The following is a 25,230-nucleotide window of genomic DNA, read 5'->3' as shown; positions in this document are numbered from 1 at the left end:
GAGCTCGGCCGTGGGGCTGTGTCACCCTCCGCAGGTGTCACCGCCGTCCCACAGGCGCTGGATCCGCAGAATGTCCCGGGAAAAATCCCTCCAAGGCCGCGGGCTCTGCACCCGCTGCCACCTCGGCACCTGTCCCGCGGTGGTGCCCGCGCCGTGACCCGGGTGCGGGGGGGACAGGCCGGGTGTCCCCGCACAGCCCCGCGTGGGAGGAAACCCCGCTGGGTTTGGGGTTCGGCTTCCGGCAGCGAGGGACAGAAAAATGGGAATTTGGGATGCCCCAGGGAGCTGAGTGGGACAGGGCTGTTGTAGTGAGGGAGTTGGGCACGGGGCTGGCTGTGGGAGTGTGGGCACAGAGCCACCGGTTTTTGGGATGAGATAGTGAGTTTTAGGTGGAATAGGCACAAAGGAGACAGGAATGGCCAAACAATCATCCCAAGCGTTTGGGGTTGGTATTCTCCCTTCTGCAGGAAATGTGGTGGGCTGCTACATTCCTGGTGGGATCCCTCAGGAAGAACTTATTTATCCCAGAATCACTGAAACTAGAAATACCCTTTTCTGGAAGAGCAAAAAGGTTCCTTAGGAAAATGTGCCAGTCAGGAGAAGGAAAACCGAGTCCTTTGTGTGCTCTCCCCACTTCTGGGGGTTTGGGTGACAGCAGGATTTGGACAGAGCCAAAGAACCTGCTTCCCTTTATCTGTATTATTGGGAGCAATTCCGAGCCAGCCCAATCCAAGGAGAGCTGGGAGCAGCCAGCTCGGAGCCAGAGGGTGATAAGCTGCTTTGGGATGATGGATGAGATCCATCAGTGGTCCGGCTGCCTCCCAGATTTCGGTATCTCCTCAAGAAATTCAATATTAAAATGTTACGTATAACTCTGCTCTCATTTCCCTCTTTTTTCCTTACTATCTTTTTTTCCCCAGGAAAGAGCCATGTCAGACACAGAGCTGGGCAGGCTGCCAGAACCCTGGCTAGTTTTCCTTTAATTTCTGGAAAGGTCTGGATTTCATATCCGTATTATTGCCTGCATAAGCACAGGCCACACGTGTCCAGCAGAGGTCCAGAGGGGTCATGGATTATGGGAATTCTGTCAAAATCCAACCCAACTGGGTGAAATGTGCCCTTGGTTCATTGGGTAACAGGTTTGCACTGGACAGGAGAGCAATGAGCAAACATTCCAGCTGTTCCAGGACTTGGGGAAGAGGCTCTGCTGAGGATGGGAATGATCAAAACAAGCTGATGTTTAACCCCTGTGTTCCCAGATAATAACTCAACAGCCAGTGGAAAAACAGATTTTTCCCAAAAAAATGTTGGTAATGCTGAATATTCTGCTTCAGGGGAACGTTTGGTTGGACTGTGGGGTAGGACAGGGAATGCTCTGCAGGGCCCACGGCTCCCCACGTGCCTGGCTCCTGCTCCATCATCTCCCAGTCCTCATCTCCCTGCTGTTATTTCCTGGTCCTTTATCTCCCTGCTATTAATTTCCGTTGTCCTCGTCTCCCTTATCCATCATCTCCCTGTCCATCATCTCCTTGTTCATTGCCTCCCTGCTCATCATCTTCTGTCCTCCATCTCCCTGCCCTCCGCATCCCTGCAGCTCATCTCCTGGTCCACCTTTTCCCTGCTCATCATCTGTCCCCCGTCGCCTCCTGCTGCACCACCTTCCAGCCCTTCACCTCCTGCCCATCCCTTGTTGGGACGGCAGCGCCCAGATCCCGAAGGACCCATCGGAGCTCCGCGGTGCCCCCCGACCCCTTTGGGAGCCTTTTCCCCCTCGCTGCCCGGGGGCGGCGGTGGCGGGGCGGGACCGGGGGCGGCCCCGGGCACGGTGCCCCCGGAGCGGCGGCGGGAGCGGCGGAGCGGAGATGCCCTACCTGCTCATTAGCACCCAAATCCGTCTGGTGAGTCCCGGCGGGACCCCCGGGGACGGGGAATTCCCGGGGGCGGACAGGGACCGACCGGGGCGAGCGGTGAGACCCGCTCAGCCCGCGGTGTCTCCGGTGCTGGTCCTGCTGCTGCTGCTGGAGGGGGGTCGGGGGGTGACCCCCAGCACGGCCAGGCTGTGCCCCAGCGGCCGTGGCCGGTGTGGGGTGTCCGGCACAACTCCGTGAGAGCCCCCGGTGCCCCCGTCCCGGCTCTGCTGCCCCCAAACCCTCCTGTCCCGAACAGCGACTGACTTGGGAAACTTGCGGCGGGATCCCACGAACGCCAAAGGGACGGCTCCACTTGTCCTCGCAGCTGGTTTTTCCCTCGTCCCCAAAGAGCCATTCCAGGGTGGAAAAGGCATGGCTGGAGCTGACAGGAGCCGGGCAGTGGTTGGGATCTCTGGCTGGCATCACCGTCGGGGAGCACTGGTGGGATTGCTGCCTGTCACTGTCAGATAAAGCCACAAAACAAACGCTACTCCCCGGCACTGGCAGCACCCACATCCTGCAGCACTCTGGAGGAGCCCACAGCTGTGTGTTCATCTGGGCTTTCCCTTCTCCCGACAATCATCCCTCCCGAAGCCTGGATCTGCCGGTGTGGTTTGGGGCAGGAAGCAGGGACAGTGGAAACAGCAAATGAGCAAAGGGAGGGAGTTGTGATGGGCACTGCTACTGCTGCCACTGGAGATGTCCCAAAGGAAGCAGCAGGGGGTGGGGAATGGGGATGTGGGGATGCTGCAGCACCAAAGCATCTGCTGGCAGTGGCATTTGGGATCGTGCAAGATGACTGAGTGATTTTGGATGAGGAAGGAGCACATGGAATATGGCACTGGAGGGAAGAGCCTGGCGCAGCTGGGGTCAGTCTGCCCTCCAGAGACTTTGGAAACTCTGCTCTTTACCAAAGGGGCAAAGCAAACATTTCCAGTGTCAAACTTGGCACGGAGCTGAGGCTGGAAACTTCCCATCTTGCCCTTACACGGGTGAGCAGCTGCGCCTTCCAGGCAGTGGCTGGGACTGAGCCCCTCCCAGGATGGGCTGATGGCAATTCTCTTCCTTAAGGGCTCTCACTGGAGCTGTGTTGGGCTCGTGTGTTGGGGTGGCCGTGTCACCACGTGTCACTCACCACTCTGTGCCTGTCCCACAGGAGGCTGGGCCCACCATGGTGGGCGACGAGCACTCGGATCCCCACCTGATGAGTATCCTGGGGGCCACAAAGAGGAGCACGCTGGGGAACAACTTGTAAGTCCTCCTCTCCTTATTTTCCCAAGAAACGCAGAACTTTTTCACTCCTGGAATTCCCCACAGCACCTTCCAGCTGTACAGTTAATCCCAGGACTTGCATGTGTCCTGTTAATGAGGAAATGCTGCCTGGTACTTCACTTGGTTCTTTATTTTCCCTTGCTCCGACCCTGTTTTAGCACCCGACCCCCCCTTTCCCTGTCTCGGTGCCGTCCCTGCCTTGCTCTGCCTGTGGCCTTTCTGGGTGCTGAGACACCCAGAATGCTCACCCATTTCTGTCCATCCTGTCCCTCCCAGCTGCAGTTTGTCTGTCCATCCCATCCTGCTCTTCAGTGCAGCTCGAGGTTTCACCTGAGCCAGCCCTTGCCAACAGCTCCCAAATCATTTCCATGGGCAGCTGATCCCTGGGTTTGGAGCTATTTCCCATTGTGTCACCCCTGACTCCAACCCCTCCACTGGCGTGTTCCCAAGCTGTGGATATTTGACACTTCTCCATGTCCCCACCTCTGCCACTCAGAGTTGTGACCAGCATCTTCCTCATGGCTTGACCCACATTTTTTTTTCTTTTTTCTTCACTTGATATACCACTTCTTGGTTTCCCCTGGGGGAAAAAACCCAAAAACCCCTCAAAAAACCAAACCAACCAAACAAAAAACCCCAAACAAACAAAAACACATTAAAAAAAAAGAAACCACACACAAAAAAAAAATCCCACAATGGCAAAGCAAAACAAACCCCCAAATGCAAAAGAACTTGACAGAGAGGAGCAGCTCAATTCCTCCTGTGTCCAGTGTGCCATGGTGTGGAGTAGGAAAAGAAGGAGAAGGATAAGGCATTAAAAAAGAAGGTGCATCTCATCCCAAACGTTCCCAAGCTTCAATCCATGGAGCTGGGAAAACCTTCCTACTCGGCACCAGCCTGGCCAACCAAGGGCTGGATCCTCAGCTGCTGCAGCACTAAAAATCTGAGTGGGGTGGGAAATTTTAATAGTAAGGAGGATAAAATGTAACTATTGAGGCCCCCCCCACCCCAATCCCAGCTGAATTCCTGAGGGGTTTGCTGGGCTGATCCAGCTCCGTGCTGCTATTCCCAAGCCCGTGGGTGGGCAGAGATTGGCAGCACCGCCAGCTGCCACCCGCCGTGCAGAGCCAGGAGTTGTGCAACGGGATGGGAGACAGAGCTGGGGAGGAACACAACAGGCTCCAAGAAGGAACTGGATCCTGAGAGATTTGGGCAAGGATCCCTGGGATTCAGGTGGAAAAGGAAGGCAAAGACAGATAAAAGCCCCTGTGGTGCCTGCCCCAGCAGCTGCGGGAGCCGCAGCACTGTAAGGAACAGAAGCACCACGTTCTGCTTGTTTTGGGGAAGGGATACAAGCTTCCTATGGGATCTCCCTGGTGGATTCACCACCTCTCTCCCCTCCCTGTGGCCTGGAGCATTTGAGCACCTCTTGCCCCACCTGCTCCTTGGCATGGCCTGTCACAGCTGGGAACTCAGCTGTGTCCCCGTGGCACATCCCTACGGCACATCCCTGCGGCACAGCACGTCCTCCCCGTGTGTGCCTGAGCAACAGGCAGTGGGGAAAGTCCCCTGGCTGGAATGTGGCTGCTGGCACCCCCGAGAGCATAGCCACGTGCCAGTGGGGTGAGCCTGGCCGCCTCCTCCAGAATCCCAACCAGGGCTGGGAGCTCCAGGATCTGCACTGTGGCCGAGCAGGATTTTCCATCCCTAATTCCTTCAGGAGCAGAGCGTGGCTATGGATGCTGCAAACCCCATTCCTGTAGCACCTTGGGCCCCAAAACTTTAGCCATGACTTGTAGGGAGCCTGAAAGAAAGAGCCTGAGCAGCGCAGACCTGCTGGAAACTGGGATGTAGAGGTGAAACTGAAATCCCTGTAACGAGGGAGTGCACGGATCATGTTGCGCAGCTCTGCACAGACACACGGCCCCTCATTAAGTCTCAGAAGGTGTGGGAAGCAGGGATGTGGTCCCTGCCCTCTCACTCAGGGTCAGAGCCCTTGGGGCATCCAGGTGGGGCAAGGGCTGGGGTGGGGGTTTACCTGAAAGAAAAGGCTTTGCAGGTATCCCAGCCCCTCCGTCCTGACTGGATGCACATGCAGATGGCAACATATCTGATAGCCACAGTGTGCAATCTTCACTTCCCTCAACACACAGCTGGGATAAAGCCCTGGAAACTCTTCCCTCCTGCTTTTAACTCAGCTACTCCGTTTTTTAGGTTCCTACAAATCCCTGTCTGCTATTTCCTCTGAATAATGCAAATAATATTTACCAGCTCCCACTATGAATCTGAAGGGTATGTGGCAACCCTTCTGGAGAAAGAACAGACTTCAAAGACACTTTTAATAATGCACATTATCTTTACACCACATCTATAATTACAGCCAAGTACAGTCTGTCTTGAGAAACTGGAAAATCTCTCACATCTCGGGTTATTTTGTGCTTTAAAGCACTCCCAGCTCCAGTACGGCTCTGAAATCCAAGAAGGAGCAGTTTTGGAACGGCTTTTGGAGATCTTTTTTTATCATTATTAGTAGGAAAAGCAGGAGAGGCTTTGTTCAGGTGCCCAAACAGGATCCCCAGTGATCCTGCAACCCATCATTATCTGCTTATCCGGCACTGCGAGTCAGCTACAGCTGAGCTGCTCTGGGCCTTATTCCAAAAGTTGTGCCAAAGGAGAGCCTGGCACATCCAGTGCCAAAGGTCCCACTGGCCAGCTCAGCTCAGCTGTCCCCACCCAATTCAGCCCAGCCTGTGCCTGGTCCCTTCACTGGGAAGCAATGTCACAGCCCTTAAACTTCTGGGATTGAGGGATAGGAATGTGGGACAGCTTCTGCTCCAAGCATAAAGCCAGCACAAACCAACGGGGAATCAGAGCTGGACAAGGATCAAAGATCCCGGTATCAGCTCCCAGGCACTGCTGGAACTTTGGAGCCTGGGCTCCACCTCGCCTACTGGCTTTCCAAAGGTTTCCCACCTGGCTGAAACCAGCACCTTGCTGCAATCGCCAAATTCCAACAGTCTCTCAAACCCACCCATCTCACGGACATGCTCTGACATAGGTAGAATGTTGTGATTTCATTCCTTAGAAACACCTGAATCATTCCTCTCCTCATCCATGAATTCCTGGGTGTTAAAAATGTGCTCACTGTGTTTACTTGTGAATCCTCAGCTGCAGCGTCAGCCCAGTTACCGAGCAGCATGTGGCTCTGGACACCAGCCCCACTGAGCCACATTCCCATTCGACCTGATCCTTCCCTCCTGGACAGGATTCCCGTGGCTTGGCACCTTGGGCTGTGCCTTCCCCTGGGGTTAACCAAGGCCCTGTGTCACACACACACCTGTGCCAGGTGTGGCCGCTGGTCTTACAGGGATCAGGAGCGAGGCAGGCTCATTTCCACCAGGAAATTCCCACCTCTTCCTCCCCCAGCTCACCTTATTCCCATCTTTCCTGGATGCAGCAGTGAGTACTACGTGAACGACGCTCCGCGCGTGGTCCTGGACAAGCTGGAGAGCCTCGGCTACCGCGTGGTCAGCATGACCGGTGTGGGCCAGACCCTGGTCTGGTGCCTCCACAGGGAATAGCCAGGGAGAATCCTGCATTCCGCCCAGACAACATCCTGCTGGAGATCATCTTATACGACCGGCAGCAAATTTTTCCCCCCTTAATTCCTTCCTGTCCCAGACTCCAGGCACTCGGGCAGGGGGAGGAACGGCACAGAGGCAGAGCTGGACCCAGTGGAATTTTGCCATCCCTGTTTCATTTCCCAAGAGCAGGGGGAGGAAGGTGTGCCCAGAATCAGGCAGAGGGAACAGATGGCTCCAGCTCTGCCTTCAGCAGGATGGCAGTCTGGCAAATTCCAGCTTTTTACATTTTAATCATGTATTCAGCATGCCCTGGAGGAAGCTCAGTAACAGCCCTGTTTGCCTCCTCCTCGGGCTGCCCCGGAGAGCTCTGTGCCTTCTCCTGGGTCAGGGGTTAGGGAGGGACACCAAGCATGGACACCATCCCATCTCATCCCTGAAAACCTAAGGGGGAACCACTAAACCTACTCCCAGTGCCCTGAGAATCCCTTCCCTTTGACAGCAAGGCCCGTTTCCATCTAAGCAGCACCACCAAACTTCCAGATCCCAGACTGCCATCCAAGCCTAACATGGGATTCCCAAAATAACACAGAAAGGTTGTGTGACTATTCCAGGTGCTAATCCAAACACTGCTGGAACATCTGGAATTGTGCATGGATCCTGCTGTGGGGTTAGCACCAATAAAACATCGCTCAAAGAGACCAATGTCCTTCTGTGGGTTGTTTAAAACTGCTGCCGGATCCCTCTGGATGCATCTGGATCCCAAATTGAGCTTTCAGGAATTAAAAGCTCCAAGGTTTGGTCGTTCTCATGGCATCTCTCACATCCTGTCCCATGGGATAGGGCAGTTGCTCTGCACACACACATGGTAACACCTGTACTTTGTGAACCCCAAGCATTCCTTCCCCAAACCTGGAAAGGGATCAGGGCTGCAGTCCCTGGGAGATTCTATTCCCACAACACCTTTAAAAAGAAAGGAGGTTTATTGACTTAAATTAAGAAACAGCTCTGGGGGGACGGAGGGGTGGGGAGAATCCATACTCTCATGCTAAGTGTGAGACTTTTCCTCCTCATCTTCCCGCTGGAGCTGCTCGATGAGCTGCTGCCTCTCGGCTGCCTGGCGCATCCTCATCATCACCAGGCTCTCGTAGTCCCGCTCCGACACCACCGACGCCTAGGAAGGAGCAGGAAACACACACAACCCATCAGGGACAGCACAGACTCCCAGACCTTCCCCAAATCCCCCTCACACCACCAGCATTCCAGGCAGGAAGCGGTTTTGATCCCACAGAAATCAGGTGAGGTGGGTGAAAGCTTCCTGGCTACAGGAAATAACCAGGAATTGTTATTAAAATGATTATTACAAATAACCAGCAATAAGTGTGGTTGATGAGGAAAGTGAGACAGACAGAGCCAGCATTCCATGAGGCTGGATGGGGCATTATTTTGGATGACAAGATCACCCTGCACCAACAACGTTGGTGCCAAAGTCCAGCGTACACTTCACCAGTTTTAAAGGTTAATGCCATAAAAAAATCAAACCTTTGTGTGGATTAGTCATGAAACTTCCAACTGTCTGATGGTGGTGAGGCGCTGGCACAGGCTGCCCAGAGAAGCTGTGGCTGCCCCATCCCTGGAAGTGTCCAAGGCCAGGTTGGATGTGGCTTAGAATAACCTGGGATAGTGGAAGGTGTCCCTGCCCTGAGGTGGAACTGGATGGGCTTTAAGGTCCCTTCTCACCCAAGCCACTCCATGAGTCTAACAGTTGCAATCAATGACCTTAGAGGTCTTTTCCAACACAAACAACTCCATGATTCTAAGCAACTGCAGAAAGAAAAACACCAGCGATATTCCCAAGCCTGACACAGGAATGGAACAGTTTTCCAAAGCTCCCAGAGCCTTTCTGCTGCGTGTGGCAGCAACTGTCATGTCAAGGCAGTTGATTGCAGACTCTGCCTAATGAACGTGGGCAGCAGATGACAGCTGCTCCGGTGCTTTGGCGCTGCTTCCAAAGCCATTCCACACTAGTAGGTGGCCGTGCTATTTTGGATGTATGAAAGCACTGCAAGGCTTGGAAACATCCAGCTCGTTCCTTGACAGTTCAGGTGGAAATAAGAGTGTCTTGACGGAAGGTGAATGGAAAAAACCCCACTTCATATGCATTTTTCTAGGAAGCGGGTTAAGTGGTGATCACAGAGAATCACGGAATCCCAGAATGGTTTGGGTGGGAAGGGATCTTAAACATCATCTGGATCCACGTGCCATGGGCAGGTACACTTTCCACTAACCCAGGCTGCTCCAACCTGGTTCTGAACACTTCCAGGGATGGGGCAGCCACAGCTTCTCCAGATATTGAAGGATTTCTTAGGAAGCAGAAGGGATACAAAAGCAATAGAATGCCTAAGTAAGATTCTGCATGGAAACATGGGTGAGTGCAATTCCTTATCCCGTGCCAGCAAAGTGGTTCCTCCGGCTGCTGCGAGGACACAATGAAAGCCCACAACAGATAAAGAACATCAAGAGGGAAATTAAGAGTCTAATTGGTGTCTTAGGAGCCACCTGAGCAAAATGACCTTTGGGTACTGGTAGCAGCAGTGTCTGAGAAAGCACTGATGGTATCAGCCCTCAGCCAGGATCCTTCTAAGTCCCATCCACCAACCCCAGGAATTTGCTGGGCTGGATGGAAGAGGCTGCATGAGACTCATGCAGATGAATCACCCACACAAACCTGAAGCCCCACCTCACACTGGTATTGAAATTTAAAACAGCCAGGAGATTATTTGCAGCCTGGTTTGGGAGCTCTGCTGACACGAGAAGCCCTCGGAGTGGCGGGAGGGAGAGCAGCCTGATCCAGGTGGGCTCCCAGCACGTGCTCCTGGGTGCCTGAGCGTGGGCTGAGGCTCTGCCACTCCACACACCTACTTCCTGCAATCCTGGCAATTACCAATCGAGTAAAACCCAGTTTCTGACGTGGCTGACTCAGCAAGGGCTTGGCTCAAAACAAACACATCCACGCAGGGAGCCGCAGCCCGGGAAGCAGCGACGGGTGGCTCATGAAGGGACGGCAGCGACAGCGCTGGGGAGCTTTGGCATTCTGGGTCCAACCTGGCTGAATTCCTGGACTCCTGGCTGAGCTCTCCCTGGAGAGCTTCCTCATCCTGGTGAGTGTGGCAGACCCAGTTCTCCGAGTGCTCCAGCAGCTTCTCCTCTCCGCTCCTGGATTCCGGGCTGATCCAACAGGGCGTAAGTCTCCTCTGCACTCCGTTCTCCCAACGCTGTCTCCCGTGTTGCTGCTTTTTACATCCCCCTTCTCCTGTATTCCCTGGGTTCCTTCGGTGGGACTGAGTCACTGTCTCGTTCCCAGCCACCCACGGCGCTTTTCCGGCAGTGCCCCTCCGCAGAAGGTGCCTGGTTACCATGGCACCCGAGTGCCCTTCTGTTCTAGATGCCAGATTAGATCTGTTCTCATGGTGACTGTGCCTCTGCTGTTCCCCACCAGCCCAGAGCCGCAGCACACGTTTGACGAGCTCCCTCACGGACCGCCGCTCCTCTCCACTCCAGGGGGAAACTCCTTGAGATCCAAGACGAGCCAAGCGCTCCTTGCCACGGCGTGGACTTCGCATTTCCTGCACTACCAGCCTCTCTGTTTTCCTTGCAGCTCCAGGAACGGGGCAGGAAGAGGTTGTTCCTGTTGCGTGGCTCTCTGCTGATCCCTCGGCTCCCGCCTGTGAGGAGCCAGCATTCCTGCTCCTCGCTGCCTTTCCTCAGCATGGATACTTGGCGCAGGGGGTCCATCAAGTCCACCACCTTCTTCCGACGCTTCTCCCTCAGGAGGCACAAAAAGCTGGGCAACCAAGTCATCATCCTGAACCAGAACAGCCACACTCTGGACACAGATGGCCAGAAGAGGGAATGCTTGAGGGATCTGAAGGACAAGTCTGAGTACCTGTCCTGTCAGAGTGAGCAGAACCTGGCCAAGGCACAAGCCCCTCCCAAGCCTCCCCGGCTGTACCTGGACAGTTCCAGCTGCCCCAACATCATCGATCGCACAGATTCCCACTCTGACCTCTCCTTTTCCGACGCTGCTCCGTACCACAAAGCCACTCCAACGCACAAGGACCAGGCTACAGACCGCGGCACCTCAGAGGCAGGTCTCCCGAACAGCACCACTCTTCCCGACCTGGCTGACCCCTTCCTGTCCTTCAAAGTGGATTTGGGGCTATCACTCCTCGAGGATGTGCTGCAGACCCTCAGGAAACAGAACCCGAGGGATTACGCCATTTGAAGGTATTCACTGTCCATCACATCCCAGTTACTCACTGCTGCTGCCAGTTCCTCCAGTTCCGGCGGGAGGAAGGATACTGGAGCATGCCTGTTGTGTGTGGCCTGTTTTGTTGTCCTCACCTCGCCCACCACAGACCATCCCTGTCCTTGCCAAGGATTCCTCTGGAGCAGAGCTCATGGGCTCCGTGTTCAGGTGAGAACACAGTCTTCTGTCTCATGGGCAACTTTCCACTCTCCACCCCGGGGAATTTCCCACTCCAGACTGCACATCCCCTCCTCAGGGAAGACTGGCATTTTTTGGGACTTATTTTGGGGATGTGACACTGTGGGGCAGAGACACACAAGGATTTGTCATGGATCACTTGTGGAACAGCAGGCAGCCTGCAAGGAGGTAGCAGCACTGCACCCCAAAGCCAAAGCTTTGAGGGCTGAGAGATGGGAACTGGGGCTTCTCCTCCCACCACGTTTGGATGTGAAAGCTCAAAGCTGTTCCTCCGTTTTTTCTCTTCCTCCTTGTGGGTTTCTTTTCCCTCAACTCCAGTGCAGGTGGCATTCCCAGCCTGGAAGCAGGTAAGCATCCAAGTAGGCTCCTGATACAGCACCAGCAGCGGATTTATCCTCCTTGCAGGAGAAGAGATGTCTCTGACACTGCTGCCTCACGCATGCACTGAGCTCCCAGCTGTACAGACATAGAAGAATAAATGTATCTGTGACTGGAAGTGTCTGGTTGCCTCATTTCCTTGGGAAAAAGCCACAGAAATCCCAGGCACTGGGAGCACAGGGTATCTGGAGTGGCCCAGGTCCATCCTCCCTGGAACTGCAGGGTTTTATGATGGGCAGGGGGGAAACCTCTGAGGGAAGGACAGAGCTGCTGGGACTTGATTTTCCCCTGAGGAGAGGTCACACAACTTGGGGCAAGACAGGAACAGTTCCCCACTCTGGGCTGGACAATGGGAAAGGCTCTGCCAGGCTTAGAACATTTTGGGCAGCACCAGGACAAACGGTTAAAAGAAACTACCAGTTCTTACCTTTTTGACTATTAGAGTTCTTTTAAAAAAATAACAATGATAAAACCTCCATGCCCCCAGATAACCAGGAGCTTTGGAAGTGGCCACAGCAAAGTGCACATTCTAGGGAAGGCACAGCTGCCTCTTAGCCAGTGAAATTCACCTCCCAAAATCAGATAATAGGAAATAAACCCTCTGAAATCTCTGAAGGAGCTTAGAACAGGTACAACAACATCAGGCAGGAGGCTTTTCTCAGGGCTGAATGGCTGAGGGAGCAGTGGCAGGGAGATTCCACTGCAGGAGCAGGGAAAATCTTCCCAAAAAATGAGCATTGCACGCTGTTGGAGTGGCAAAACAAGCTCTCTGCAGCCACTGTGTGCTTTGAACCATCACACAGCCACTGCTCTCAGTAGCCTGGAGTAACACTGGCCAAGCCACAACTTTTGAATTCCAAGGGGAACTGGAGCCTGCTTGGCTCCAGCAGCTCTCCAGGAACTGCTGGACAACGTGCACCTGTTGCTGTAGGAGACAACAAGGCTGTGGAAGACAAGCAACCTCCTCACAGCACAGCTTCTACCTGGGAGCTGCTTCCAAACCCTGTGGCTGGGGTTTGGCTGCCCTTTACCTGTGGATTTTGGCACTCAGGTTCTGGCTGGCTCTCCCAGGCAGGGAATACCTGGCTGCCTGTCCCAGACAGGGAGCAGAGGATGAGTAGTGAGCGCGTTGCCATGAGAATGCTGCAGGTTTGGGCTGTTTCCTGAAGCAGAGCAGCGAAGGAGCTGCTTTTGCACAGAGTGGGAACAAAACGGGGGTGGATTCAGACAAAAACAGAGGGGGGAAGCGAACAGGAAGCAAGGGCAGCTTGAATCAGAATGAGATAAGTGCAGCCTGGAAGCAAAATCGTGGAGTCTGGTGGCTGGGAAGCCAGGCTGGGTGTGAAGGGAAGAGGCAGAGGGAACAGGGATCTGGGAGCTCACTTTGCACAGTCGTGAACTGGAGAGAACAAGCTAAGTCAGCTGGAAGCAGATCAGCCAAGAGGAGCTGTAAACACATTACAGGTTTTAGAAGCATCCTAGTGGATGCAGCAGGAGGATGTGGGGAGGGTCTGGAGTAGGAACAAGGAAAAACAGGAAGAAGAGCAGTTGGAGATGCAAGGCTCCAGTGCAATCCCAGAAAGTGCAGCTTCTTACAGCTAAAAGCAGCAGAAAGGACAGCAAAGCACCAGCTGTGCAACTCCTGGGAAGGATGCAGGTCCCTGGCAGCAGCTTCTGAGCATTCCCAGAGCCAGGTGGGATTGAGGAGGCTGTGCTGGGCAGAGGTGAGTCACCAACACCGTGTGCTGCTTTCCTGCTTTCTCTGCCGCCCCACCACACTAATCCTGCACCGCAGGCAGACGCTGCACTTCCACACTAACAAGCTCTGGGCATGGAAACAGGCCAAGACAAACTCAGGGATCTGAACCCACAGAGCCTGGAATCCACTACCAAGCTTCAACTGCACCAGCAGCCCCCTTGGGTAGGGATGAGCTGGTTCTCACTCTCTGCTAGTGAGAAATTCTCAAATAACATGCTTTGGATTCTGCTTTTTGCCCCAGTTTCCTTGCAAACACTCTGGTGAATCTCCTGTGGCTGCAGGACTCTCCCTGGTCCTACACAGACAGGATAACAATCAGGCATTCTGATGCATAATTACAAATTATATAAATAAAATAAATAATATTTATCTTAATAAAACACCAAGAGAGTGAATGCACTGAACAACCTCACAAGTTTAAAATATTTAGGGAATGAACATACAAAAGAGTATTTAGTTTTATATTTGTCCCTCCTGCAAACCCTAAGAATAGAGGTTTGCTTCCAGCACTGAAACCTCCTCCTGGGAATGCAGTGAGTAACCAAGACTCTCTAAAGGAATCTTTCAGCAGCTCTCACTCAGAGGACTCCAACAGTCAAGAATGGCACCATTCCAACATCAGAATGACACCAGAGACTTTAGGCTGAACAAGGAACATCCTTGTTCTTCACTTGGGAGAAAGGGAATGTGTGAAGATCCAGTCATCCAAATAGCTCCAGTTCCCAGTGTGCTGCTGCCCAGGCAAGTGGTGATTTAAAAAGCCACTGATCCAGCACAGAAAGGGCTGCTGGGAAAGCCAGGCCTGGCCCCAAGAGCTTCTATCTGACCACATCCACAGAGCACACTGAGATTTACAGCAGCAAATTTCCATCCCACAGCCCATTCTCCTTACCTGTGAGGTCCTGGAATGGCTGGTGCTGTCAGGGAGGACGGTGCTGGGGCGGCTCTGGGGCTGGCCCTCCAGCCAGGAAATCTTCAGGGGGTTATTTAGCAGGCCCACTTCATTCTTCACAGCCATCTCCTGGCAGGGAAAACATCCTTCCATCACCACCTGAATTTCAGACCCTGCTCCCTCACAAGTCACTAAGAATCATGTTCCCATCTCAGAATGACCTCAAGGCCAAGTAGGGCACAAATAAAACCCATCCTTGGAAGTGTCCAAGGCCAGGCTGGACAGGGCTTGGAGCAACCTGGGATAGTGGATGGTGTCCCTGCCCATGGCTGGGGGCAAGGTCTTTTAAGGTCCCTTCAAACCCATACCATTCTATGATTCCATTCTGTAAGATTTTAAGGATCTTTCCAACCCAAACCATTCCATGACCCTCAGATTTCACAGCTGCCCTACATGAAAAGCACCTCTATGGTCCATTCCCCGGTCAGTACTTTTGATATACACGTTGCACACAGTTCTGGGGGTTTTTATTATTTGGGAATGAGTGAAAGAAAAGCCAACAAGGAAACTCTTGAACAGCCCAAGGTGATGGAACTACTAAAATTTAGCGTAACTGATGACTTCTGCTCCCACAGCCACATGAATTATTATAACTCAGTCAAGACATTTTGGCAAATGCTTGATATCACCTCCAAAACACATAAGCCCAAGTCCAAGGCATTCCATCTTCAGAGAGAGCTGAGGAAGTGCTCAGTGCCTGATTTTTAAGGCAGTGCCTCTTCCTTCAACCTGTTCCATGCACAACCTGTTTATGTGCCTGATCTCTGGGTTTGTGCCTCCAGCTGTGCCACTCCCTCCGTGCCTCTGTGCCTTTAGACTCTCATTACCCTTCTCCACTGCCTTAATGACAGGGCAGTGGTGTCCTGGCTGTCACCTGTCCTGTGCCACCCCCAGCACACCCAGCAGGGACTCTGCACACTCACAGCTGCCTTCACCGTGGCAAATTCCACCACTGCACTCCCAGTCTTCCTGCTGGAGATCAACAAATTGAGCACATCACCATACTGTGGAAAGAAAGAAAGGAAGGAAAGTTAATTACAGAGCCAGGAGAGATGTCAAATTCATTTATCAAATGAACACAAAGACAAAACATGTGTTTTCACAGACATGAGGCTTGAGCTGTCACCATTTCTGTCCTGCTTCCACTAATCCCACCATTTCTGTCCCTCCAGGAAATAATCTGGGCAGGCATGGAGCTACACACTTGGCTCCCAGCAAGACCCGGTGCAAGAGGGCTGCTGAGCTCAGAGGGAAAATAAAGATGCCAGGCTGAGATTGATCAAATCAAAGGCTTGTCTGTGCCTGTCTCTGCACTTCCCACAGCAGGGATGTGGAGTGCTTGAAGTGAAGGATGAGTGCACCACAACCACAGAGCCAGACTAAGTGGGCAGGAAGCATCCAGTGGGAAGAGTCTGCAGTCGCTCTGTTTCAGCAAGAGTCCCTGCTGGGAGCCAGGCAGAGCTGTTAGCTGGGAAACAGCTCCCAGCTCAGGGATCAAAGGATCCAACCTGGTTCAAAGGTTGGATTTGATGATTTAAGAGATCTTTTCCAACCTTAATGACTCCACGATCATGCTGATGAGCTCTGAAAACTGCATGAGAAAGCTGAACAGGGAAAGAAATGAGCCACTCCAGTTTAGAGCTTACAAGGCCATGAAGTGACAGGACACAGGGAAACGGCTTCAAACCAGCTCTTTAGATCAGATTACCTGTTTAGATTAGATATTAGATAAAATCCTTCCCTGTGTGGGTGCTGAGGCCCTGGCACAGGTTGCCCAGAGGAGCTGTAGCTGCCCCATCCCTGGAAATGTCCAAGACCAGGTTGGATAGGGCTTGAAGCAACTTGGTCTAGTGGAAGATGTCCCTGCCTGTGGCAAGGGGTGGAACTGAATAATTTTTAAGGTCCCTTCCAAGGCAAACCATTCCATGGTTCTGTGATATGCAGCTTCCCAGAATTCACTATTCTTACAACACTGAGAGCAGGGAAGACACAGTAATAAATAGGGAAGAGTGTCAGACAGGACCTTTTTCAGGATCTGCAGCAGCACATCTTTGGAGTATCCCCCTCCTGTCTCATCTTCCTTCCTGCATTTCCACCTGAGCTGGGAAACAAACACCAGGAGTTAATTTTTCCCGTTTGGATGCGCTGTCTGCTCAAGCAGCTCCCACCCAGTACACATTCACCATGTCTGCTATTTCCAGCCACACTCCCAGGCCTGCCAAGACAGTGATCTCAGCATGGGAGTGAGTACAGGGAACAAACTGTTTGGGGAACAGGGAGAAACGCTGCTCACTGGAATAAAAAAAGATTGCATTTGAAAGGATGCTAATGGCTCTGACAGGGTAATTAGCAGATGTTTCCCTGTGTTTAAAGCACAGACAATTCAATCCCAGACTCAGAAATCTGGAGCAGCCAAAGAAAAGGTGAGAGAGAAAGGAATTCTAACAGCAAGGACAGGAGCTGTTCACCTGATGATGCACATTCCATGGAGGAATTTCATCTTCAGTATAAAAAAGGATGTGCCAGCTCAGCAGGGTTGGAATGTCCCTTCTGTTTTCCACCATGCTCTATCACAGTTTTCACCAAAACACAGCTTTTTAAGGATGTCTTACCTTGAGCTTAGGAGTTATTTTGCCTTCTGCCCCATTTCTTTCCTGCTTGCCTAAAGAGAGAAAAAGCAAAAAAAATGGAAAGGACATGGGTGAAAATTCTTCAGCATTTTGCACAATTTCTTTTTTCCCTGAGAACACACATATGATGAAACACTTTCGGATTTCCACTGGACCATTCCAGTCCCAAAAATCTCGTGCAACAGGAATTGCAGCACAGACTGAAGACTCCATGGCAGCATTTTTCCCTTCTAGGCAACTCAGACTTGCCACAATCAAGGCTAAGAACGGGTCAGCAAAAATACAAGCAGGAGACATGTTCTGAGGCATTTTCCCCAGCAAGAAGGTTGTGCTGGGACAACTGGAAAAATTAAGTGTGGACAGCTGCCAAAGAGCCCAATGCCACCTGCAGGTGAGGGCTCCAGGCTCCCCTGTGCTCACCTCGGCTGTGCTGCTCCCTTTCCAGGCGGATCTGCTCCCTGACGAGCCTCTGCTGCTCCTCCAGCTGCCGGGAGCCCTCCTCACGCAGGCGGATTATCTAGGGCACAGGGAACACAGCACGGACACCTGAGGCACAGAGCCAGGCCTGGAATGTCACCTGGACACTTCCAAGGACATTCTGGGTCTCACACCCATCTCCTAGGACACCCCTCCTGCCTGTTCCCCTGGGAGAGCTCCAAAAGGAGCAGCCTGGTCTGGTGGAAGGGGTCCCTGAGCATGGCAGGGGCTGGAACTGGATGGGCTTTAAGGTCCTTTCCAACTCAACCATTCCAGGATTCTCTGATTCACAGAGCCTTTTAACCCCAAAGGTTGAAGGACTGCTCTCCAGAGATTTTTTGCACCTCATCCCATGGATTTCCTCATGAATGGAAACACTGCCAGCAATTCTTCTCAAAAACAGCAGACAGAACTAAGAATTTATCTTTACTTCTTCTTCTAATGATCTCGTTATCCTGATCTCCTCCTCTTCGTTCTCCTGGGACTGGGCTTCTCGTTCTCTGGCTTCAAGATCTGCAGAGAAAGAAACAAAATTAAAGCAATCCAAAGAGAATTTGAATTTTCCCTGCTGACCAGAGGAAGATGGATAGATCACAAACTTTACTACAGCTGCACCAATATCCTGATAACTCTGCTGCATGTCCCTCTGGTCCCACACACCAAAGGAGTCTTAACAGTCCTCAACCCCCTAATTCAAACAGCTGGACCTAATTCCCTCCTTCCCAGAGCAGGACCACCCCAGCTATGGCTGTGGGAGGAGATTCCAGGTGGCTCCTGCACATTAGTGGGCACAAAGAAACCAGAGCCAGCCCTGCATGGACTGATCGCTGGGGGATTCCTGTAGAAGGAGAAATGCAAACAGCCAGCTAAGGGAGACTTCAGGAGAATGTGAAGTTTTGTTTTTTCTTACCAAGTTTTACTTTCTTCCTCTTCTCATCGAGTTTCTGTGTCCTTGCTGCAGCCTCCTTCTTCGCCCTCCTCACCCTGTCATAGGCTGCCTGCCAAGGAACCAGCACAACAGTGGGAAACTACAGAAACCAGGAGAGAAACTGGAAAACAGGGAATACAACAACATCAGGGACTGAAACCCTGTCAGCAGGGGTGAAGCATCTTGGATGCTGCTTCTTGGATTACAAGCTTTGCCAGTCCCTGAAAAGAGGAGTAAATGTTTTTAGCTCTTATCACCTGGAATCAACACTTTTCCCTCTCCTGAGCTAATCTGGAGAGAGCTCCTTGCTCATTTTTTGGTTTGTTTTTATTCTTTCCAGGGACATTTCCAGGTTCTTTCAGGCTTTGGGCAGTGGGTTCTCAGCCACTTCCTCACAACTCCAGAAGGATCCAAGCTCTCCTGTGTTCCATAGACAGCAAAGCTTGGAGCCTCAGGAACTGGATCCAGGTATTACTCAATTGTTAGCCCCTAATTTGATGAGAATGGCAGATGCACTGCTGCCATGGAAATTTGGTGTTCCTGAATCAGGGGTGGTTATTACTGGTGTTATTAAATGGGATATGCCGCAGCCCAGCAAGTTACTAAAGGCAGAATCTTGGGGCAGAGCTGTTCCCAGCAGCAAATCCCAAGCATTTCTCCAGCCTTTTACCTGGCACCTGAGATATGATCTCATGGAGATCCAGGGGGAATAACAGCTGAAATCTGTATTCACAAAGTCTCTGTTGGAGCAGAGAGCAGGACAGGCAGGAATACAGTTCCCAGCAACACTAAAAAATCCCACCCTTCCCAAGGGAGCATCCTTACCCTGGCTGCTGCATCTGTGAGCACGGCCAAGGCCTGGGACAGCTGGTGGAAGATTTCCGCTGAGAACGAGAAGAAATAAGGGCAAGATGAGGGAAACCAGGTTAGGGACCTGGGGAAGAACCAGCAAAAAAAAATCCTGCAGGAAGGTCTCCCAAGGAAGAAAAATCACCTCTCCAAAAGATCTGTAAGCCAACCTCTAGTCAGGGCCACCTCAACTCAAAGGTGTTATACAAACTTGAGAGTAAATAAAGAAACAAAAAACTGGGATTGTTTCATTACAAGAGAAATCTTGGAACACACAAACTTATTTTTTCTTACTGATTCTTTGTATTTTGGATTTATATTGGATTGTACCTTCTTCATGCCACTTTTAGCTGGAGCTCACAATTTCCTTCTCCATCTCAGTCCTTCTCCTTCAACAAGAAGTCCTGCTTATGTTGTATTGGAAGTTGTTGAATGACAGCCATATATTGTTTAAAAGTTTTTCCTCTTGTCTCATTACAAGCACTGGCAAATTGTTCTTATCTTTTATAAAGATGAATTGTCAGTCTTGACACACAAAATACAGAGTAACTGCTAATTCTACAGCCTCCATCCACAGCAATCACTCGCTGCAGGCAGCTGAAATTCCTCTTGCCCTGCCCACAGATAATGGGATTCATGGAGTGCTGGTGAAGTTTGAACTGTGAGAGACACAGATCAAAGCAGTGTCCAAACAGGCAAAGGTTGGGAAGGTTTGGAGAGGTGTGGCTTTAATTCCAGCACTTACTTAATGCCAGAATTTCTAAACCCAGCAAGGATTGTTCAGCATTAAAAAGCAGAGTTAACACCAACAGGAGCAACTCCCAGCTCTGTGTATATTCCCAGGGACACACACCCAGCCATTCCCTAAGGACTTAGGGAAGCAGAGCCACCTCCAGGAGCCTGGAGTGGTGAAAACTCCAGCAGGAAGAGCTGCCCCATCTCACCTGCCCGGGGGTTGTCCGGGTTCTTGTCCGGGTGGCAGGTCAGGGCCTTCTGCCGGAACGCTGTCTTCACCTGCAGGGGCCACACCGGGAGTTACTGGGGGGAAACTGGTTTGTCTCTGCCAAAAAAAGCAACTTGGAAAACCAAAATCATCCCTGTGTTTGAGGGTAACCCACTGGGCCCAGGCCACAGCTGTATCTGGAAGGAGTTGGAGCTTTTAAAAGCTGTTTTTCCTTCCCAGGTGTCTTGTGTTGCAGCAGTTAAACCCCAGGTGAAAAAATGGAGAGGGGGAAAAAAAGGAGAGAAGAGAAAAAAGAAGAGAGGGGGGGAAAAGGAGGAGAGGAAAAACTATGGAGAAAGGAAACCAAAGAGGGGAAAGGAAAAAGGTGGGGAGGGGGAATAGGGGGAGATGATAAAAAAATGGGGGAAGGGGAAAAAAAACCAGAAAGAGAATCAAAAAGAGGGAAAAGGAACCAAAAAAGGGGAAAGGGGAAAAGAGGGAAAGGAAAACAAACAGGGAAAGGAAGAGAAGTAGAAAAGAAAAAGAGGTAAAGAGAACGAAAAATGGGGAAATGGAAAAAAAAAAGGGGGGGGAGGAACGAAAAAAGGAAGCCCCTCTATCCCACTCCTAACCAACTCCCTGCTAAAACAAGTGGAAAAAATTGTGTCCCGGCCCCACCTGGTGGACAAAGCTCCCGGGATTGGAGTCCCGGGAGTGTGCAGGAAAAGCCCTGCAGATGACCCCACCTCCTGCAAAAGAGTCCAGCTGAGGGAGAGGCGTCTCCTCCCGGGCTCCATCCTCCAACTTCCCATTTCAGCAAAGAATTCCTTCCCAGTGTCCCACCTAACCCTGCTTTCTGGCAGTGGGAAGCCATTCCCTTTTAATCCTGTTATTCCAGGCCCTTGTCCAGAGCCCCTCTGCAGCTCTATCGGAACTTCCTTCCTGTGTTTAGCACTGACTAACCAATTAATTCAATTAAGAGCCGCAAACATGAAATTCCAACCGCACAAAATCAACTACACGACTTTTGGGCACTCGGACAAACCTCTAACAACTGGATTTTTGGGTCAACACGGGAATTTCCTTTCTGGAAGCAAATAAACAAAGCGAGAACAACAGCGCTCCAGACCAACTCCGCAGCTCTCTCCCAGCCATCTCCTCCTCCAAAGGCGGGCCTCGCCCCGCAGGATTGAGAACGCACAGGGGTGAATTGGGGGAATGACGCCAATTCCAGTAAAACCGGGATATGACATCGCCAACCTCAGCAAAAACGGGCTTTTTCCATTTGACAGCCCCGGTCCCGCAGCAGCGCTTGGAGCAGCCCCTCAGCTCAGCACTGGAGAGCAGCACGAGCCGCGCCGAGAACACGCCGCTCCCGAGAACACCGGGACAGGGAGGGAGGGGGGAGAAGGAGCCGAGCCGCCTGCGCCCCTCACCTCCTTCTCGGACGCCTTCTCACCGACCCCCAGCAGCCCGTAGAGGTCCCGCTCCAACAGCTCCTTATCCACCGCCATCTTCGCGCTTCCCGGTTCCGCTCCTGGCGCCGCGGTCGCTGGGAAATGTAGTCCTCACACGCCGCCGCACCACGCTCCGCCCGGGAAGGTTGGACTACAAGCACCGTGATGCACCGCGCGGCCCCAGAGGCAGCGACAGTCAGGGTGCGCAGCGCCTTGCTGGGCATGGTGGATGTTGTAGTTCTTTAGTGGCTGCTGAGAGCGGGGAGAAACTAGGTGAAAACTACAAGTCCCGTGGGGCCGTGCGCGGGGGCACCGAGCCCTTAGGGAAAACAGCACGTGGATCTCACTGTGACCCAAGGTCACCCCTTTATGCCCTAGTTCCACGGACAGTACCACATCCGCGCACTAAATCCCTCCAGGGATTGGATGGCACTCCACCACCTCCTCGGGAAGCCTGTGGCAGTGGGGGGTGGTGTGAGCCCAGCTACAGCCTGTTCCCAAAAACATACTTGTTTTTGTTGCTCTGAAAGAACATCCATCTCAGCCCAAGGCACAGCTTCTTGGGAAACTCTGGTCTTCTTACTGATCTATGATATCTCCCTTTCCCCCCACTGCTCTAATAAAAGAGCACTGTAGAAGAAAGCCTATGCAATTAGTCCCACACACAGGATACTGAATTTTTCAGCCCTTACTCCTTTATTCTGGCAGGATTTGTGTCCTCATGGCTGAAGGTTACTTACCTTTATCAACAATAGCAACAAAGCTGAGATCAACCTGAGATCATGAAGAAAACTGGATAGCCATGATTCCAGCAAAATTAATTGTTTCAGAGAGGTGATCTTAGCCAGTAGTGAAATAAAATGAAAGATTCCCGGTCTGTCTCCATGGAGTCTCACCCAAGCAGAGCCTCTTCTCTCAGGGTGCAGACTAAAGTCATTGTCAGTGTCATTCGTGCTCCACTGCCACCTCCTTCTTCTTGATGAGAATCCTGGAATGGTTTGTGTTCAAAGGGACCTTAAAGTTCATCCAGTGCCACCCCCTGCCATGGCCAGGGACACCTTCCACTATCCCAGGTTGCTCCAAGCCCCGTCCAGCCTGACCTGGAATGCTTCAGGGATGGGACAGCCACAGCCTCTCTGGGCACCCTGTGCCAGGGCCTCACCACCTGCACAGGAAGAATTTCTTCTCAGTATTCCACCTAGATCTCCCCTTTTCCATTTTGGAGCCATTCCCCTTGTCCTAACCCTGCAGTTCCTGATGAGCTGTAGCCCTGGGCATGTTGAGGCCACCTGTGATGCCATCGTGGTGCCACCTCAGGGACCTCCTGTGGCCTCCCCCTGAGGATCCTCTCTGGATTCCCCCCCTGTGACACCTTCTTGCCCTGAAAGAAAACAAAATTTATCCGCTGACACCTGTCCCAAAACCCGAGTACAGTACCTCAGCCCTTGGGGACTGTCCCACACCTCAACAATGGCCCTTTGTGACACCACCATCAGTGATGTCACAGCAGCCACAGGACATGGGCCATGTCACAAAAGCAGGACAGGGGACACGGAGCCACAATCCCACGGTGAGGCCTGTGGGATGCAAACACCGCTATTCCAGCCCCACCACAGCCCTGCTGATGAGGTGTGGGGCAGCCCCGGAGGGACAAGGAGATGTGGGGTTTGGGGGAGAGGTACCTGCAAACAGACTTTGTGCATCTTGCAGGGTGAGATGTCATCGAGGGAGGACACTCCAGAGCCGGGCACCTCTGCTGCCAACACCAGCCAGGCGGCCCCGGCCGCGCCGCAGGACAGCAACCAGGAGAATCCCGGGTGCCCGGAGTGCCAGCACATCAGCACCGTGTGCTCCAGCTCGTGCCGGCACTGCTTCTGCCAGCTGTGCACGTGGGACTGGAGCCTGGGCGAGGCCGTGTGCCCGTGCTGCCAGCGGCCCACGCGCCACCCCTACCCCCAGCACATGGCCCTGTACCACGAGGTGCAGGACCGGGTGTACAACAGCAAGCAGAGATGGCGCAGCCACTATGCACAGCAGCCATGGAGCCTTTACGGACACTTCAGACATGGCAGGCCCTGGGAGAGGAGGAGAAGGAGATCCATGAGGTGGCCCCGCAATGGCCGCTGGCAGTCTCGGCACAACCGAGGCAGCGACTCCTCAACATGGTGGCAGCAGCAGAGAAGGGCTTGGGAGGAAGCACTTGAAGAGGGACAAACTCCAAGGTTTGAATGGGCCATCCCGGCCTCCTCACAGGGAAATCAATCCTGGCGCAGGTCCAGCAGGTCATGGAGCCAGCATGAGCAGCCATGGGGCCACCGCAGGTGGAGCAGGGACAGGGAGCGTTCCCATGGCTGGGACAGGCGACAGAGCAGGTCCTCCCCTAGAGACCAGGATGCCCAGACAGGCTCCCATGACCGCTCCACAAGGCAGAGGCGCTGGAGGAGCTGGAATGCCGATGACAGACACGCTCCAAGGCCCCAGCACGATGTCCCCACAGACATCTCCCCAGAGACACACAGAGAGCGGGAATACTCTGATTCCTCCAGACAACGGCGTACAAGAAGGAGGCGAACCCGGGGCAGATCCCACAGGAGAGGCCAGAGCTCCCAGGGAACGATGCCCCGCCACCACTCCACAAACCAGAGGCGCTGGAGGAGCTGGGATGATGATGACAGACACACTCCAAGATGGGATGATGATGACAGACGCACTCCAAGGTCCCAGCGTGACACTCCCTCGAGGAGGAGTGAGAGACACCAGTGGGAAGACTGGGATTCCCCCAGGCAACAGCATGCGACAAGGAGGCGAACCCGGGGCAGATCCCACAGGAGAGGCCAGATCTCCCAAAGAGCCTCCCAGGGAATGGTGCCCCGCAACCACTCCACAAACCAGAGGCGCTGGAGGAGCTGGGATGCTGACCAGGGACAAGCTCCAAGGTCCCAGCAGGACATCCCAGGCTCCTCAGGGAGGAGCTGGCACCAGCGCAGGGACACATAGCCCACCCTCCCCAAACGGGAATTGCCACACTCAGGCTCAGCCCAGGGTGTCCAGGTAGGCTTTGGTGATCTCCCAGGATGGAGCCTCCAGATCCCCCCTGGACATCCCATTCCAGGGCTTGACTTGCTGCAAATAAACAAATGCCACTTGAGCCAGCACTCCTTTTCTTCTTTTTGTGTTTTTGCCACCTCAGGAGCCTCCACAGATAGTTTGGAGCATCCCAGGCCCTTGGGTTGCCCTCATGAGCTTCATCCTGTCCCTCTGTGAACTTCCCCCAGCACCATGAAGTACCTCTGTGGAAGAAGGAAGGAGCCAAGGGGCTCTTCCCCTCTTCCATGTCCTCACAGTCTTTCCATGGCTGAACCTGGCTTGGATTTTGCCTTTGCTTTCCCTTCAGTTTTCAATAGAATTCAACAGAATGACTAGGTTGGAAGAGACCTCCAAGATCATTGAGTCCAACCCATGCCCTAATAATAAAAAAAACTGAAAACTAGACCATGGCACCAGGTGCCACACCCAGTCTTTTTTTAAACACATCCAGGGATCGTGACTCTACCAACCTCCCTGGGCAGACCATTCCAATGCTTTAT

The 25,230-nt window shown here is 52.8% G+C and overlaps 4 protein-coding genes across 6 annotated transcripts; 3 read left to right on the top strand and 1 right to left on the bottom strand.

The window, feature by feature from the left end:
* Nucleotides 1-1,080: 1,080 nt before the first annotated feature.
* Nucleotides 1,081-7,464, top strand: GCHFR (GTP cyclohydrolase I feedback regulator). The gene is made up of 3 exons (XM_005528976.3): nucleotides 1,081-1,898; nucleotides 3,067-3,161; nucleotides 6,640-7,464. Exons 1-3 carry the CDS (start codon nucleotides 1,863-1,865, stop codon nucleotides 6,761-6,763), a joined length of 255 nt encoding a protein of 84 aa, XP_005529033.1. The 5' UTR covers nucleotides 1,081-1,862; the 3' UTR covers nucleotides 6,764-7,464.
* Nucleotides 7,465-7,578: 114 nt separating this feature from the next.
* DNAJC17 (DnaJ heat shock protein family (Hsp40) member C17) lies at nucleotides 7,579-21,734 on the bottom strand. Of its 3 annotated transcripts, XM_088057808.1 has the most exons (12): nucleotides 21,623-21,734; nucleotides 20,188-20,257; nucleotides 19,220-19,278; nucleotides 18,377-18,464; nucleotides 17,897-17,979; nucleotides 17,410-17,506; nucleotides 16,972-17,021; nucleotides 16,383-16,460; nucleotides 15,283-15,363; nucleotides 14,300-14,428; nucleotides 11,650-11,726; nucleotides 7,835-7,937 (listed from the first exon to the last, which is right to left on the bottom strand). In XM_088057808.1, exons 1-11 carry the CDS (start codon nucleotides 21,698-21,700, stop codon nucleotides 11,661-11,663), a joined length of 879 nt encoding a protein of 292 aa, XP_087913934.1. In that variant the 5' UTR covers nucleotides 21,701-21,734; the 3' UTR covers nucleotides 7,835-7,937; nucleotides 11,650-11,660. The 3 variants fall into 3 exon arrangements, with proteins under 3 accessions (XP_005529035.1, XP_087913934.1, XP_014113417.1); XM_005528978.3 differs by lacking the exon at nucleotides 11,650-11,726 and having other exon boundaries at nucleotides 7,579-7,937; XM_014257942.2 differs by lacking the exon at nucleotides 7,835-7,937 and having other exon boundaries at nucleotides 11,594-11,726.
* On the top strand, nucleotides 7,993-11,060 carry C7H15orf62 (chromosome 7 C15orf62 homolog). Its single transcript, XM_088057809.1, has 2 exons — nucleotides 7,993-10,006; nucleotides 10,263-11,060. Exon 2 carries the CDS (start codon nucleotides 10,533-10,535, stop codon nucleotides 11,046-11,048), a length of 516 nt encoding a protein of 171 aa, XP_087913935.1. The 5' UTR covers nucleotides 7,993-10,006; nucleotides 10,263-10,532; the 3' UTR covers nucleotides 11,049-11,060.
* Nucleotides 21,735-23,359: 1,625 nt separating the features above from the next.
* Nucleotides 23,360-24,640, top strand: LOC148183961 (uncharacterized). The gene has a single exon (XM_088057439.1). The coding sequence runs from the start codon at nucleotides 23,360-23,362 to the stop codon at nucleotides 24,638-24,640; it is 1,281 nt and encodes a 426-aa protein (XP_087913565.1).
* Nucleotides 24,641-25,230: the final 590 nt, after the last annotated feature.

The sequence above is a fragment of the Pseudopodoces humilis genome, chromosome 7 (assembly GCF_049639895.1).
Source record: "Pseudopodoces humilis isolate 2021_Gansu_Grassland_sample_001 chromosome 7, ASM4963989v1, whole genome shotgun sequence".
Lineage (NCBI taxonomy): Eukaryota > Metazoa > Chordata > Aves > Passeriformes > Paridae > Pseudopodoces > Pseudopodoces humilis.
The sequence above is the reverse complement of the archived record's forward strand: the minus strand, read 5'-3'. Positions and strand labels throughout refer to the sequence as shown.

Excerpts from the sequence above, each read along its gene's own strand:
- GCHFR (XM_005528976.3), top strand. The coding sequence starts at position 1,863 with ATGCCCTACCTGCTCATTAGCACCCAAATCCGTCTG. Across the intron at positions 1,899-3,066 it reads TTAGCACCCAAATCCGTCTG|GAGGCTGGGCCCACCATGGT; the intron begins GTGAGTCCCGGC and ends CCTGTCCCACAG. Across the intron at positions 3,162-6,639 it reads AGCACGCTGGGGAACAACTT|CAGTGAGTACTACGTGAACG; the intron begins GTAAGTCCTCCT and ends TCCTGGATGCAG.
- C7H15orf62 (XM_088057809.1), top strand. The coding sequence starts at position 10,533 with ATGGATACTTGGCGCAGGGGGTCCATCAAGTCCACCACCTTCTTCCGA.
- DNAJC17 (XM_005528978.3), bottom strand. The coding sequence starts at position 21,700 with ATGGCGGTGGATAAGGAGCTGTTGGAGCGGGACCTCTACGGGCTGCTG. Across the intron at positions 19,279-20,187 it reads CCCGGACAACCCCCGGGCAG|CGGAAATCTTCCACCAGCTG; the intron begins GTGAGATGGGGC and ends TCTCGTTCTCAG. Across the intron at positions 14,429-15,282 it reads TTGCCACGGTGAAGGCAGCT|GAGATGGCTGTGAAGAATGA; the intron begins GTGAGTGTGCAG and ends TTTCCCTGCCAG.
- LOC148183961 (XM_088057439.1), top strand. The coding sequence starts at position 23,360 with ATGTCATCGAGGGAGGACACTCCAGAGCCGGGCACCTCTGCTGCCAAC.